The following is a 17922-nucleotide window of genomic DNA, read 5'->3' as shown; positions in this document are numbered from 1 at the left end:
GAAATCTGTCAGTAAAGTACTATATTTTAGGTAATTTCTTTAAACATTATTTACAAAATCATGACACTCATCACACAAATAAATGCCCTGACCGGGATTCTAACCCAGGACCGCGGCTTAGCAGTGCGGTCACTACGCGCTAGGCCAGATCAGTCGTCAATGTCAAATGTGTGTGTTTACATTGAAAATAAAATTAAACTATGTCATTTTTGACCACGAACTTTTGAAAACTATGCGATGTGAAATAACCTAACCAAAAAATTAAAATTTTGAAAAAACCCCCGACCGCGACATTGTGGACCGATTTTCATGAAACATAGCTAAGAACACTCCCGACTAACTCAGCTTTCAGACAAAAAAAACTAAATCAAAATCGGTTCATCCGTTCGGGAGCTACGATGCCACAGACAGACACACACACAGACAGACAGACAAACAGACAGACAGACAGACAGACAGACGGACAGACTGACAGACAGACACGTCAAACTTATAACACCCCTTCGTTTTTGCGTCGGGGGTTAATAAAAAGAACCGTTAAAACTTTGCATAGTGACCTTTGAGGTCATAATGAACAACTTTTATTATGAGACCAATGCTGAAATCGCGAAAAAAAATGGCAGCAAATTCTACCTATCTCAAAATTAGCCTCATTTTACATACCTACTCTTTAGCGGATCTTAGAAAACAGTTATCTTAAACACATTTTATACCTAACTACACTCAATATACCTTTTAGAATTAAATTGTTGCCTGATTCAGATAATACCCATGGATAATATTGTCTACTTATATTGAAGTTTTTATAAGTCGTCGGCTCCTGATCCTGCACGGCGGCTACAGTTCCATAGAAATGAGCGCCATCATGACAGTTTGATTGTCTGAAAGTATAAAGCGAATGTATGAAACATCCAATTTTTTTTATTAGTCCTACAATAAATCTTGTTTTTTAAGGCCTCAAAAGTCACTATGCAAAGTTTTAACGCTCCTTTTTATTTCACAGTGTATTTAGAAAGATTATTCAGGTCGTCAGATAATTTTGGTCGTTGTCTCATCGGCTACTACTGATACTGATTGTAGGTAGTTGATAATGATACGCATGGTGCGAAACTATCAATGATGTTTTGCTCTTTTAACCATTTATTCAAATTTTAATCTTTAAAATTTTAAGTTAATCTCTGTATCCGTTTTGCCCTGTAATTATTAAGTAGTTACATCGCCTTGGCAACGATCTATTCACCGAGTTAGCTAGTAAGCTAGTTATTTAGTTAAGTATTAGATTAATGTTTATTGGTTGCGGACTGAAAATCAGCGGTCTCTCTGAGTCTCATCTATTTTACTGCACACACATCTGTAATTTTACTTACTAAGTTTTTATACATTTCCATTTCGTGCTGTGTTGGTATATAAATATCTTTTTATTTTCTATTTTAAATGACTCTTACCATGTGATATTAATTTAACCTAAGGCTCTCTAGCCAATCCTTGACATGTTTGTCTACACTCACCTTGAGATGTCGGCACCAATATCAATAAGATCTGTCTTTCCCGCGATACTTATGGCACTTGACATATTGTAGTACTTTAATATAATGTAGGATGACCATGTATTCAATGGTTATTGGATTTTTGTCGGACGGTAAGAGGCCAGATGGGTTAACTCTGGTGCCATGGGAGAGGGGTAATGTGCCTTTTATGGGATGCCACCTGCGTTATCACGTTTGCCGCCTCGCACCTCGCTCGCACCGTGCAGACGGCAGGAGGAGCTGCTGAGCAGGCGGCAGTCCTAAAAAGGGACAAGTACTCGGCCTTATCAAATTATTTATTTGTTCCGGGTAGCCGTGGAGACTAGTGGGTGCTGGTGTGTGGAGGCAAAAACCTTCCTCTGGGAGCTAGGGCGTCGTCTGCAGGGTTGACCATCGCGGTTCAGCGTGGAAACGCGGCCAGTGTGATGGGCATCTTTGCGTCGGGAACGATGAAGGGTGGGTTGTTTGACTAATTTAGGTAGTTTGTTAAGGTTTTTTATAGTTAAGGTTTTTTTTTTAATTTATAGGCATATTTCTAAATTTTGTATTAAATAGTTAAGCACTTATAAAAACATGTATTACGTAATAAATAGTAAACCTTATTTGTTTTAATATGAGTTTATGAAATTACGCCATACGTATAACACAACACGGACGTATAAATGGGTAAGTTAATGCAAACAGCGCGACCGCCATGCCACGTTTCGCCGACACCCGCGAGCTGCGGTCAGCTCATCCTGTCTCTAATTTCAGTTTTATTCCAACATTTGCATTTAATATTTTACATTTACAATGTGAGGAAACTTGTTTCGTGTTTACATAATTTTCAACGTCCTTGGCCGTTTATTTGCCACTCAGTATTGACGATGACGGTTGTCGGTTTATTGCTGGTATCTTTTTAATAATACGGAGTACTTTCCTAACTATATGTATATGGAAACAGAAGATCATGCGACTGGAGCCACGCTACTCCAATCTTTGGATCTTTTTAGGAAGGAGAAGTGGAAATCTACAGTTACCAACATGGATTTTAAAAGATCAAGTCGTAAGGCTTGGAAAGTCCTGCACCGCCTCTCAGGAAAACCTCACCCACGAAGCTCCGGTCGAAACATAAAGCCTGACGCCATTGCAAATCGGATGGTAGAAGTAACCAGAGCTAAGCGGGATAAATTGTTCTCAAAACGAGTTAAGCAAGAACTGCGGACTGCTAGGAGGAACGCTCCAACGGGCCATCTTCTCTCAAGACCTTTTAGCATAGGCGAAGTAATGGAAGGCATAAAGCTCCTAAAATATAGTAAAGCAGCTGGACCAGATAACATTTTCAACGAATTTATTCGAGCCATAGGTCCAGCAAGCATAAGCTGGCTTACTGCCCTCTTCGACAATATTGTACAAAACAACTGCTTACCGAGGGAATTCAAGTTAGCCAAAGTCATTGCAATCCTAAAACCTGGCAAAACGGATGACAAGCCTGAAAACTTTCGACCCATATCCCTTCTCAGTTGCACATTTAAGTTACTAGAACGCCTTATTCTCTCAAGAATCACACCACACATCGACGCTGTTATTCCACCAGAGCAGGCAGGTTTTAGAAGAGGACGAAGCTGCACGGACCAAGTATTGGCACTGACCACACATATTGAAGCTGGCTTTCAGAAACAATTGAAGTCTACTGCAGTCTTTGTGGACCTGACTGCGGCATATGATACTGTCTGGAAGCAAGGCTTAATGTGTAAAATTCTTAAAGCGATCCCAAGCCGAGAAATAGCAGACATAATAATGAGTATGCTTAGCGATAGAGAATTTGAGGTCTATCTTGGTGATGCCAAAAGCCGCAAGAAAAGACTGAACAATGGCTTACCCCAGGGTTCTGTCCTCGCTCCAAGTCTTTTTAACTTGTACATCCACGACTTACCACCTACTGAGTCCACTAAATTCATTTACGCTGATGATATAGCACTTGTTTACCAGAGTAAAGATTTCAAGTCCGGTGAGGAAGTTTTGTCGTCAGATTTAGTAAAACTCAGTGAGTACTTCAACGCTTGGCGTCTAATACCTAGTGCAAGCAAGACGGAAGTGGCATGTTTTCACCTCAACAATCGGTCTGCTAACTACCACCCGGCTGTGTTTCTCAATGGAAGTCAGTTGGGACACAATCCCTATCCAAAGTATCTTGGGGTGACACTGGATAGAACTTTGACCTACAAAGAACATCTCCACAAAGTTGCGTTGAAGGCTGCCACGCGGAATAACATCCTCCACAAACTTAGCGGTACTACTTGGGGCGCCTCAGCTGATTGCCTTCGTACATCGGCTACGGCCCTGGTCTTCTCAGCTGCCGAATACTGTGCCCCAGTATGGCTGAATAGTGCACATGTTCAGAAAGTGGATACTAAGCTGAATGAAGCCATGCGTTGTGTATCAGGCACAATAAAGTCTACGCCCCTTCATTGGCTACCGGTTCTTAGTCATATTGCTCCGCCGCACCTGCGTAGACTACAAGCGCTAAAGAGGGAAGCAGAAAAAATAAAAGCGCAGCAGTCTTTGCCTTGCCACCAGTCCTTTTGCCATCCCCCACCCCAACGTCTTAAGTCTCGCCACCCAGCATGCGTTACAGCCCAAAAACTGACTGATTTTGACCTCGAACAGAGTTGGAAATACGAGTGGAGTAAAACTACTGCTGGAACTATACTGCCAACCATGGATCCCATAGCGAAACCAGGTGGTTTTGACTTGCCACGAAAACTCTGGTGTCGAGTGAACAGACTGAGAACTGGTCACGGGCGCTGCAATTACTTCCGCCATAAATGGGGTTGGCGGGACTCTGCGCTCTGCGAGTGTGGTGAAGAGGCTCAAACCATTGAGCACATTATACAGCGCTGCCCTCTGCATGCTTTCCCAGGCCCTCCGGAAGACCTGTTTAAATTAACACCTGACGCAATCTCGTGGCTTGGGACCCTGAATGTGGACTTATAATTCTAGAATTATTACATTTAGCTACATATTGTTTGAAAGTTTATGTAAATGCGCCATACGAATAAATAAATAAACTTTCCTAACTTATGGTAAAAAAATGACATTATTAGGTGTCAATTGTCAGCATGTCAAAACGTTGCGAAATATGATATACTTAAGTGATAATTGATCCGATACAAGTAAGATAAGTTAGCGAGATTCTGTAATTGATTCATAAGAAAGTCAACGAATCTCTTACACTTACTATTATTAGGCAAACTCTAAGATCAGAGTTGCCTTAGTGGTTTTTCTGTAATAACAAATCCTGATATAATAATTGTATTTTTTGTGACTCTCATACTATTTGTAATTCGTTTAAAAAGTATACGCAACTTACTTCGCTGGGTCAGCGACCCAAAGTGGATCTTAGCCTCCAACACTAGACTTCGCCATTCGCTCCTTTCTTGTGCGATCTGACATATATTACTTATTATAAACACAACGTGAAAAAGGTGCACAAATCTAATCTAAAAAACTTTCTTCTATACTGTTTAAAGAAATGATTGTACCACAATTGGTGTTTGGAACGAGTTCTCAACAAAATGTGGAATAAACTTCGTGCATTAGCTCCCAACAGTCTCAACTCGGCCGATGCATCAACACTAACCGACCGTAACCGCAACTCGCAATAGGAACAAGGAGCTCGATTCCGTTTTTATATTTTATTTCGGGTTTGATGCCAAACACGTTGCAATTAGATAGAGTGATCTTTAGAATTTCACATCGTATCGCGAGCGGCTGGGGGAACTGCGGAGTACCCGGCGAGGCAAAAGCATGCCAAGTACTCGAACTCGAAGCCGGTGTACGATTTTGTCCCTGTTGCGGTTGAGTCGGCTAATCCCTGGTGCTCCGAAGCCAAGGATTTTGTGAAGGCCCTGGGTAAGCGCTTGCGGGATAGGGTTGCGATCCTAGATCGGGTTCGTACCTCGTAAAGGTATATCGTTGGCTATATACAGCGCGGACACGCGGCTTATATTTTGGGGACGTTTGTTCTGGGTACTGACCGGGTTAGGATATAATGTTTTTATTAAGTGTATTGTGTTTTCCTTTTTTTGTGTGTGTGCTTGAATTTTGACGATGCGTGTTGCGGATAGCGTATGTTATGGTCATGTTTTATTGTGACGAAAGCTTAGGGCGATGAACACTCTGTTATATGACGACGCCTGCGCTGTAGATCTGAAGGTATGTATTTTTTAATTATTTCTTTTGTTAGTATCGTATTAATATTATATATACCTAATAAATGACAAAAATGTAAGGTTGAACAATACCGATTTTTAATATTTTGATACAACGATGAGCATGATGATGCACTGCTCAGGTCTGCAATCAGAGTATTCGTGCGTTGTATAACGCCTGCGTGTGTGGTTTGGACGAAGCAGCGTGCGACTTTTCCTCGGCCAAATTGCGTTGGCTGAGACACGGCTAAGATGGATATTGTATGACGCAAGAGCACTTTGCCTCGCGACGTGAATCACTATGAGTGAACCCACCTAATTGCCAAAGCGATTGTGAACGTTATCAAAACCAGTTCAAAACCAACCTTTTGAATTTGACTCCGTGTTATTGTTGTTATTCGCACATGCACGTCTGAAATGTCTTTGATGGATCGGCTTGCTCTGAACTTTTGTTTCCTATTTTTATTTTATAACGAGGGAAGTTTCTGTTCCTCAATTTGTAAAATCTTAGTACAGAGGAAGAAATAAAATACACGTGTAAGTACTACGAGTACAAAATAATACTTACATTTGTATCGTTCATATTAATACTAATACATTTGTATTATTACCTAAAAGGTAAATGTAAAGTAGTATTACCTCAACTAGAAACTGACTCGTAATAATTTAAATAGTATTTGAAGACTAATTACTGTATTTACTATAATTAGTTAGCGAAAGGCGCCGTAAGGCTTTTAGAGCTTTAATATACCTTTGCAATTAGTGTAATACGCATTCTAGTTTACGGCATCATAATATGAAATTAGACGTGCTGATAAATATTAGTCTAAATAAGTTTCGACTATAAAAATCCGTTTTTACCTACTCTACACAATATTCCGCTAGAGTTACAAGATACGAGTAGGTGCGACGTCGAGCTAAGCGAAGATCATTTGTGTTTGTGTTTACTTTTAAAAACGTTTTTGTTTGAGTAATTAAACCAGTAAAGGTCAAAAGCATCATAACGCTCCTTGAAAAACACAGTGTCATTAAATGAAAAACGTCTTTTTTGGGTACAATGGTTTAAAGTTTTGAAATTTTTGAATTGTCAAAAATTGCCATTTTTACAACAAACTTGTAATTTTTTTGGCAGTTCTTGTTAGTTTTGTGACTAAACCTGATAGATATAATAGTAAATTGTATTTTTTTTATTTTGTTTCTAAGATAATTAAGCTTAAACAAAATGGTAGTGACACTTTTCCATTTATTTTTGTTTAGGGACACATGACAATTTTATATCTTCGTTTTACTTTGTGGAAAAATGACACTATAGCCATTTTTTTATGAAATGTACCTTTTATTTCAATGAATAATTAGCAATCAAACAACCTTTTATGTATATACATTAAAATTTATTGAATTAAATGACATTCGGTCTCAAACCCTATATCTATTTAGCATTACTGCCCTTAAAAACTAGTGTAAACTCTCCTGGCTTGCCCTCTGAAACAATAAAATATAACTAAAAAAATATTAGAAACAAAAATCACTTTCAGTCTTGACATTTGCGTTAGTAATACAACATTTATTTTAATATCCATAAAATTCATGACATTTTATATAAAATTTTAAAATTGTCAGGAAAAAGTAACCAAAGTGCATTCAGGTTAAAATTAAAAAAAAAAATCAAACGCAATAAAATCAACAAATATCGAAAAAAATTACTTAAAACTAACCTTAAAACCCAGTGTTCCTCCCTCTGGCCCTTCGTGTAGCTTCCATGCGATCAGTTATGGACCAGACCTTTTAGCACAACTTGCCTTGTCGCGCGCGAGTCCATACATCAAGCACGACTTCAAGTATGGACTCGCGCGCGACAAGACAAGTTATGCTAGAGGGGCTGATCAGTGATTACGATCAGTTTTTGAGGAATATTTTCCCATTCCTCAATAACTACGGCTTCCAGCTGGTTGAGGGTGGCTGGAGCAGGATCCCGTGACCAAACAAGCCGTTTTAACTCATCCCAGAGATGTTCGATGGGATTCAGGTCGGGGCTCGTTGCTGCCACTCCATTACGGTGCATTCCGACCTCATGCAGGGAGTCCCGCACTATCAAGGCAGTATGGCAACGGGCGTAGACGTGCATGAATTGGAAATCAGGTCCAAAAAACTCAGCGTACGAGACCATACGTTCTTCTAAGATCTCCATAATGTAACTGCCTGCAGTTAAGGACCCCTCAAACCGACCACAGCCAGTGCGGGAAACACAGACGAGTTCCGTTTTGGCGTCGATGGAAATGCCGCCCCAGAGCATGCACGTAACTGACTGTTTCTTCGGTGAAGACTGGTGTAAACTGCTTTCCTTGACTCCTGTACACCCTTTTGCGTCTATAGTTGGTATAAATGATCTCCTTCGTCTCGTTGGGGAACAGAACATTCCTCTATTGCTGCAACGTCCAATCCTTAAGCCTTATGGCAATTTGATTGGGGTATTGGCTCTGGCTTCAATTGGTAGCCCCTGTCAGCTCTTCGGGGTAACATGTTCTTCTCCATCAATCTTGTTCTGATCATGGAGACACTAACTACAGTTCTTCGAGCTGTTCTAAGCAGTATCTGCAGCTCAGGAGCGATAAGAAAGCGGTTCCGCAAAGAGGCCGATACAATGTACCGGTCGTCTCTAGCGGTGGTGCAGCGTCTTCTCTCAGATCCAGGCCTCCTGATGTAGCTACTGGTCTCCAGAAACCCCAACAAGACTCGTCGCACCCGGAAACGGATTATGCTTAGGCGTTCAGCAACTTGCTACTGCCGTAGTCCGTTTAGAAGCAGTACCACCACTTGAGCTGCTTTTTCTGGTGTTTTACCCCTATTGCCTTCAAGGCTTTTTTTTCTGCAGTCGTTCGTCCTCGGTGACCTTTGGAGTGCAAAAGATCCACATGACACCTTTACAGCTCCTTTTAAAACCGTCTGGGGTAGCACACCTAGAGTCCCATTAAAATCGCATCAATACCTTTTCTTTTAAACCACGGCAGATTGGCGATTATTGTTTTTAAGAAAGTTATACACATTTCCTCTTAAAGGGCTTTAATTGTACTTTGAAATGATACCAATATTGATAGATTACAGTCAATAAGATTAGAGATATTTTTGCTTGAAACGATTTTGCGCGAGGTGCGATTTTTTTTTGACGACGTGGTATACCCTAACTTATGCGAAGTTTAGTCGGCCGCTTGAAATGTGCATGCTCGTGGCGGATGTAGCAAATAGGTGATCTAGATGCTGGTGTGTTTATACTATTGATGATTGCTTTGAATTTTTGAGCCTTGAATATCGTTGAGCCATTTTTTACTGTAACAAACAAATATACTTATTTATGGCTAATAATTTAATTATATTAATGCACAAGAAATTTATCCACTAGCAATCATAGTTTTTATATATTGTATCTTAAATTAATAATTGTATCTTGTAGATCACAAAAATAGCAATTGCTTCGTAAAAAATGATTATATACAAAAATTTGTAGGTATTTTACAAAAAAATAGATTAAAATATCTTTTTCATAGGATTTTATCAAAATTGTGTAGATTTATGTGCTAAACTTAAATGGAACAATGGTATTAAACGTAATATGTCTAGAAGGTAATTAATCATTAACTGTTTTGTAATTTTAATTACCGCAAAGCATGACATAAAACTTAAAGTGACAATAATCAGTCAACGCGTTTAAAGCTACCATTACCAGTTAAAGTGGCTTTAAACTCATAACAGCAGTATTCCATTTCTTTGCAAGCGTAATTATGGTAATTCATACAATCAAAAATGACACTAAACAGATAATGACGATTCATTCATGCAAATTCTTTTTAGCGAGTTAAGACCATAACGTCATTTTAAGTAAAAGTACAGTACAACTTTATTTTTAACCTGCATTAAGCCTAATAGTTTAAAGCCAAACCGTCATTACGTGCACAGTGTCACTATACCTATCTCAAAACGTTTAGAATTGTTAAAGTACTAGTGTCATTATAGCAAAAATGACACTGTTACTTTAAAATGAAACTCAATATTGAATAGTTATTACAAGTTCAAAGTGACACTTTAAGGATTGATACAATGTTCCATAAGAAAATTGTCATACTTACCATTCAATCTCGCGGAACACCGTCACTAAACACAAAATGACAACTTTCGTCTTAGAGTTCACTACATTTTGATCGGCGTCCAGGTCATTAATGCAAACATGACATTGTTCCCGTCCCCCACGCGTCTATTCCCACTATTCGCCATAGTGACATTAGCGCCCCCTGTCGCCTCTAAGCAAGCTAAATTGATAGGTGTCTTTGCATTGCGTTCGTTATGAACGCGCGACCTAGATGGCGTTGTTAACTAAAAACCTATTGTTTTTGGATAGTGTCACTATGTTTTTCAAGGAGCGATAATTTGTCTGCCTTTATCAAAAGTATTTAAACCATCACTGTCAGATTAAGTTGCATAATTTAATAAACAGTGATTTGTGTTTTCGAGTTGTAAACCTGACCCTCTACCTCAATCATAAACCTTTTGAAAAACCGACGCCGTTCACACAAAACCTCAAAAGCATCCTCATCAATCCAACAAAACGGTGGAAAATCCTCACTTAATTAATTTTCATTAACAAAAATCTGATGTGAGACCTCAAACGCCCTGAAGCCTCAAGAAAAATCCGTTAAGGATAATTACTAAGAGCTCAAAGGCGGGGTTCAAATTTAAAGAGTGATTTGCCTGTATGGGGAAAATTAACGTGCGGTGTGGAGGGTACTCGTTCCTAATTGTGTGTGCCCCGCGCCCCTGTCAACCCCATCTGGTATGATTATTTGCAAAGGACACTCGACGCAAATGTTTTAATTACGCGTTCGGGCAAATTCGTTCACGTTCGGGCTCGTGTCGATTTGAAAGGTGTTCTTTTGTTTGTTTTGATGTGATTCAACTTGCCTTAATTGGATATTTAAACAGGTACATTGAGGTGTACTGAGGTGTAATGGGGGTTTGGATTTAATGTGAATTCTATGTTTATGATGATTCGACATCAATTCCTTTATTTATTAATTAAATTTACAGTTGATTAGAAAACCAAAATAACTTTAAAAATCATGAATATTTAACCTAGCCCCAAACTAAGCAAAGCTTATACTATGGGTGCTAGGCGACGATATACTTACTTACATGTAGATAAATAAATACATACCTACTAATAAAAACATTCATGACTCAGAAACAAGTATCTGTGCTCATCACAGAAATAAATGCTCTTACCAGGATTCGAACCCGGGGCCGCGGCTTAGCAGGCAGGGTCACTACGCGCTAGGCCAGACCGGTCGACGACCGGTTTAAGTTATAGAAACCCAAAAACAAATGATGTGTACTTAAGATATATACGTACATAGAATATAAAACAGAGTAAGAGTATGTTAGCTTACGTCGTACCAATGAAAATGCCTCGTTTTGTTTACACGGAATATTATTAAAGAGTATTAATATTCAAGTTGCAACTTCAACAAGCTCAAAAGTTTATGACTAATGACTTGCATCAGTTCAACTTCGCTAAAGCAAACATTAAGCTTGATTCGGTAGGGGTGAACGGGGATAGAAGTTACCAGGGTAAGTTTTCCTAAAGAGATTTTTTTCCTTTTATAAGGAAGAACACAAATCGTCATCTCATGCTTTTCCTCAAAGTTAAAACGCAGTAAGTCTATATGCATTCCATACATACTTACTACAATTTTCTTTTCATTGGCAGACGAAGATACAAGTTTTTTTAAAAGTATTTAGTGACGAAATATAATAGTACATTACGATTACAAGTGCGTAAAAAAGGAAGTTTGAAACGAGTGGCGATAAATTAAAACACGACCGAAGGGTTGTTTTAAATCGACACGAGTTACGAATTTCCTTTTCGCACGTGTATCGTACGACGTTTTTCAGTACAGATGAGCCTTCGAAGTTTCGACCTGGCATATAATGAACCACTTCTCGCAGTAGTGCGTAAAAACAACAGCATCTGTACTGAAGTAGTACATTACGATACAAGTGCGTAAAAAAGGAAGTTCGAAACGTGTGGCGATAAATTAAAACACGACCGAAGGGAGTGTTTTAAATCGACACGAGTTACGAATTTCCTTTTCGCACGTGTATCGTACGACGTTTTTCAGTACAGTTTTTCCGAAGTGTCGGCGACGGCTTTCCGAAGTGTCGACCTGACATATAATTAACCACTTCTCGCACTAGTGCGTTAAAAAAACACCATCTGTACTGAAAATTATATTTTAAGGGCGCAATCACTATTGGCGAGTTGAAAGTGAGGCGAGCGCGCTAATCGTGTGTGCAGTAACCTAATATTTTTGATAAGAGTTTTGAATGATTCACGGATATTTTCGAGCGAATCCGTTACGCACTGAGATAGCATCCTAAAATTCGTCTCAATAAACTTTTGTTGACAAGCTTGGGCAGCCATTTTGGTTACATTGGCAGCGACATGCTTTAGTTTAGTGGAGAATTCCACGAAATAGTTTACCGTTGTTCAGCCCCACCGCGATATTTCTGAAAATAGGTATTTGTACAGTTTTTTAAAAACTCGAACCGTCAAAACATGCACAGAAAAAAATGTCGCTTGCTTTAAAACCCGGCCCCGGATATAAAAGTTGCAATATAGTTACGAAATAAAACACGCTTGTATGGGACAGAGGAATGCTCCATAGTCAGCAAAATATTAAACTTGTAAATAAAACTAATCGATTATATAATATAGTTAAAGAACATAATTATAGTTCGTGGTTTGCAGCCTGAAAGACTATTGATGTCGTGCAAAATTATTCTTGTGAATAGCGTTTTTTAATTATAATTATAATATTATTAATATGGACTCATGGCCACAGCCTTGCCCAGACGAAGACGTGGTGTACAATGGAGCGAGCAGAACTCTTCTAGAAGGTAATTCACTGTGCTACTATAAAAAAATATAATATTTAGTGATTGCTGCAAATTTATAATTTATTATTCTAACATATAGCATTAGTAATATGACAATAAGACACATGTTACTCTAAAATTGTAAATTCTAGCCCATTTCTCCTATAGTCCCACGATTGGTTCATTCGAGTTCAAAATCTGTGTGTGTATGTGAGTTTATGTGAAGTTTAACGTACATTTATACAAGTAATAACTGAAATCCAATTTGTAAATGAAGTAATAGGCTACTAGACTCTTATCTAATTTGGCAGAATAAATGATTGCCTGTAATATTTGACATAAGAAACCAATATTTAATGATTTTGGGTATTAAATGTGCACGATGGCTACGTACCTATTTTTAATTCAAAAATGTGAGTGTTTTTTTTTTTCATTTTAGACACCGAAAACGCCGTCGGCGGTGTAGTGACGTCATAGAATTCATGTCAAATCAATCACTGACATAATGACCTTTATACCTCGTACTTAAAGTGTCAGAAAGTGTTGTTTTCGCACTGAATGACTTCATTCACATAAAATCTATAGATGACATGGCTGATGTTGTTTTTGCCTGATTACGTAAAAGTATTCTTAAAAAAAAATTTTGCGGTTTATAAGTCATAATAAAACATAGTGATATTTTTTTCGGTTAATTGGACAGTAAGTATAATATAAGACAAACTTTAGAAAAGGGTCAAGTAGCCTATTATTATTGATAATTATCGCCTATGGCTTTATCGTGCCGTTTTGTTAATTATACGGGTAATTATAATAATTTTATTCTTAGATGTCTATATTTTAATTTTAAACAATCGATTTAATGCCCCATGTGGTGACTGGTGATTAATTAAGATTTTCACCACCCCTTTTCCTCCCGTGAGTGCCGTAAAACTTGACTGTGGATTATGGGTTCAATTCTTGTGCTGTCGATGGGCTAGCAACTCACTGCAATATCACAATTTCGTTTTCTTTCAACCCCTTGGTTGCTAAGTTTTGTTGAATCTTAGTGTTCTGCATACCCTGTTTGGTAATGCAAAGAGACGGGAATAATATCCTTTGTAATGTCAGTATCATCAACCTGATTCAAAACATTGAATAATTGAATATGCATTTAAAAAATATTTCTCTTAGTTAAGTTTCGCCATATTCGGATATTTTTGACATTGACATATTTGATCCCTATCGTGTCCACAGTTCTGTTAATATTTTGTCATATTTTTTCAAATCGCCAATAGACGAAGTAGGATATTATAATATCAGCTTGTACTAATTAAGTGTTATTCAAGCTTGCAATTTCTTTATACAAATTTTATCACGTATTCTGAACACTATTTCAAGTTTTGAACCTCTTTGTTAGTAGTGCCGGGCCCTGTTTACTATTCAGAGCGGCCGTGCGCGTTCTGTTATGTTAAATAGCCCGATGCGCCGATACGCTGCCAGAATTAGTTGAAAAACGATCGCCGTCACACGCCCCCTGTTTATTTGGTGGCGTATGGTAAATATTTTATTTTGGTGGTGTATATTTTTCATTTTTATTGCAGAGAAAACTTACACAAAAAGTGGAAGTCTGCTATTTACTGTTATTTGTAACGTGGTGTACAATGTGACGCTATAAGCGGCTGATCGCGGCGTACTCTGTGAAACTAAAACTATAAGCGGTCGATCGTGGTGTAGGTACAATTTGACGTTGTAAGTGTTCAATAGAGTTAAGAAGAGATCATGACTTTAAGAGTTATTTAATTTATATTTCTCTAACTACATTAAAATTGTCACAGGCTCCTAGAAAGTGACGATTTTGTGTAGTTAGGGCTTGTAAAGTTAGTAGCTTGGCTCAACTGTTGATAGGTTTTTTTTTATATGTGTCTAATTCCTCTTAGAAAAGTGGCTTCCTGTGAAACAAACAGCCAAGGTTGCCAAGCCACATTTATCTCGGAGCACGACCGCCCACTTAAAAATTTCGCTACAAATTTCGTACGTTATTTTCTTCTCCACAACAGACTTCCTAATAAGGCCATGTTCTAGCGAAATATGCAACACGAAACGTTATAAATACAGTACCTAAGTATAGGGCTGGTTGAACAAAAACGTCTATAGATCTAAATATGTGTGTCTCTTTGTTTGTCCGTCTTTCATGGCAAAACGGAGCGACGAATTCACGTGTTTTTAAAGTGGAGATAGTTGAAGGGATGGAAAGTGACATAGGCTACTTTTTGTCTCTTTTCAACCCCCACATTCCTAAAGTTTGTATGGGGTTGAGGTTTGTATGGAGTAATCTGCAATTTTCGAATTTATCGCGAGCAAAGCCGCGGACAAAAGCTAGTTATAAATAAACGAACTTTATTTCTTCTTTAAAAAATATACATGTCACGTAAAACGTTTACGTAATCGCTAATAAATTACAACTTGACTGTTTTTAGGGTTCCGTACCTCTAAAAGGAAAAACGGAACCCTTATAGGATCACACGTGCGTCTGTCTGTCCGTCGTCACAGCCAATTTTCTCCGAAACTACCAAACCGATTAACTTGAAATTTGGCACGCATATGTAAACCTGTGACCTAAAAACGGACATGTAATTTAAATTAAGAAAATTTAATTTTAGGGGCCACTTTTGGGGGGTAAAAGGGAAAATTAAAAATCAAAGTTTCTAGTTTTCATTCGCATATATGCGCATTATACATATAACTGCACCAAAAACAACGTCAAAACGATGAATTAAGATGCTACGGATTTCTGCTATTTGCTGCGACAATGTCCTGCCACATTACAACAGTAATAATGCTGGTGTAGTCAGAAATTAAACGATACCTACCTTTATTTTTGCCGGTTAGTAAATAAATCAAGTCATAAATTGACAACATGCAACAGTTTGGTGCAAACAAAAATTCAAAGTGATTTGAAACACTCAAACCTAATATCACAAATACGGAGCTCGATAGTATCGAAACTGTATTGTGACTTCTAACTTTGTATTGGAAAACGATTTTACGTAGCCACCGTGTAGAATATTTTAGTTGGTAGTTTTTCACTTCACTTTACCTACAGTCTAGCAACATCAACTGGGAACGTGAGTGGATATCTCGTATAGGGTAACAAAGGATCCGAATAAAACGAAAGTTAAAAACGTTTGATGAAGCTAGCAATCAATCAAATCTGTGTTGAATTTGTAAACCACACAATACTGCGAACGAACCTTGATTCTGACTAAAAGATTGGTTGGCTTTCGTGAGATTTCAAAATTTAGAGAGAAGTGAATGGAACTGATAGTTAAGAGGCAACAGATGCGAAAATGCTGAAATTTAAAGGAGCCTTTTCAATGCGGGAAGTTGAGATAAATATCATAGATGTCATATTATATTATACCATAGATCAAGCAAATGTATCTACTTAGCGTGTCAAATGAACTCAGTAAATTCCACTGAGTTCTCCGTCTTTAATGGTAGCTTGCAGGTTTCGGGCATCAATTTTTGTAAGTTGATGTCAACAAAAACATTAGAAATTCCTCGTTACGTGATATTTAATTGCAACAACATAACAATTATGAACACTCATGGGCCTGAGACATATTTAAAATTACAGTCAAGTAACAACTTCAGTACAAAATCAGACACGCTCGGCCCCTATACAAATAGATGAACATGTTTCTTCTATCTAAATCTAGTTCTGTGATAAATATGCTCGTTTCATAGGCTACTTGACCCTTTTTTAAAGTTTGTCTTATTTTATTACTTACTGTCCAATTAACCGAAAAAAAATATCACTATATTATCATTATATTATGTTTGTGACTTAAAAACCGCATAAATATTTTTAAAGAACTCTTTTACGTAATCAGGCAAAAACAACATCAGCCATGTCATCATAGATTTTCTATGAATGAAGTCATTCAGTGCGAAAACAACACTTTTTGACACTTTAAGTGCGAGGTATAAAGGTCATTATGTCAGTGATTGATTTGACATGAATTCTATGACGTCACTAAACAGCCGACAGCGTTTTCGGTGACCAAAATAAAATAAAATTACTCGCATTTTTAAATTAAAAATACTTAGTCATCGTACACATTTAATACCTAAAATCATTAAGTATTGGTTTCTTATGTCAAATATTACAGAAGACAATAATTTCTTGTGCCAAATTACCTTATTTAGATATGAGTCTAGTAGCCTATTGACTAGATTTACATAAGAAAAGATATTGCGAAAAAATTTTTAAAATTGAGGTGTCGTTTTCAACTGTTTCCTCCAAAATAGAATGATAATATACCTTTCTTCCTTTTATCAACAGATATGGGCTGTCCATCCTCCCGCCGCCACATGATCTTGGGCGTCGGGAACCCGTCGGCCTTGCATACCAGACTTATGTTCTGATTCTCACGCACGGCCACAGCTGACTGCGTGCTGTCTTCATCCAGAATGTTCGGCGGTACTGGAGACAAATGAAATGTAAGGTTAGGTAACGATTCGGACAAAATATACGCTCAATAACCATATACAAAATAATTACATTGTTTTCCTATAAGTAAGTACTACTTTAGAAATGCAATGTGACTTCAACTATTGTTGTCAATGAAAGAGCCAATCATCCAATTGCATTGCTAATACCAGAGAAGTCAAAATGCTGTCAATAGGCCCTTCAACAATATTGTCGCAACCTTCGAAAACGATTTTACTGCTTAGTTATTATGATGATGATGTTATTAATTATGGATAGAAATAGATTAATAATTATGGATAGATCGGTGTTCCCAGAGAAATACGACCTCGGTCTCTTTAAACGTAGAGTGAATAGGCTATTACTGAATCGGTGAGCTCCATCTTAGACTCTGTCTTCACTTCCCATCAGGTGTGACTAGGGTCAATCGCCGATCAGTCCATAATAAAAAAAAAAAAAGTAATTACTGCATCACACATTATGAATAGGTATGCAAGTTTCCCTCTGAGTTCGAGCAGTGACTTATCTGTAGGGTGCTTAATAATATGCTTATACTCGTACAGCATAAATTAGGGCACATTTAGACGGTACGAGGATTCGCATTATGAGTTTTATTACATTGTGGTATTTGATGGCTGTGCAAAATTGCATGTACCCTTAACAGCCTGCAATGTAAATAAAATCGCATGCGAGTTCGCACGCCGTCTAAATCAGGCCTTAGTCATTTACACTTCGTATCGACGCCAGTAATCTCTCACTCTATCACTATTCCGTGATTAGTGCGACGGAGAGATATTGGTATTTCATT

General features: G+C 37.9%; 1 protein-coding gene across 3 annotated transcripts in view; it reads right to left on the bottom strand.

The window, feature by feature from the left end:
- The window catches only part of LOC125226255 (lachesin-like), a 220190-nt gene that overhangs the window by 40503 nt on the left and 161765 nt on the right, over window positions 1–17922 (bottom strand). For all 3 annotated transcript variants that reach the window (XM_048130182.1, XM_048130181.1, XM_048130183.1), the window contains exon 5: window positions 16947–17108. In XM_048130182.1, the coding sequence (XP_047986139.1) occupies window positions 16947–17108 (162 nt within the window). The remainder of the gene's footprint in view (window positions 1–16946; window positions 17109–17922) is intronic.

This window comes from Leguminivora glycinivorella, chromosome 5, assembly GCF_023078275.1.
Source record: "Leguminivora glycinivorella isolate SPB_JAAS2020 chromosome 5, LegGlyc_1.1, whole genome shotgun sequence".
Lineage (NCBI taxonomy): Eukaryota > Metazoa > Arthropoda > Insecta > Lepidoptera > Tortricidae > Leguminivora > Leguminivora glycinivorella.
The sequence above is the reverse complement of the archived record's forward strand: the minus strand, read 5'-3'. Positions and strand labels throughout refer to the sequence as shown.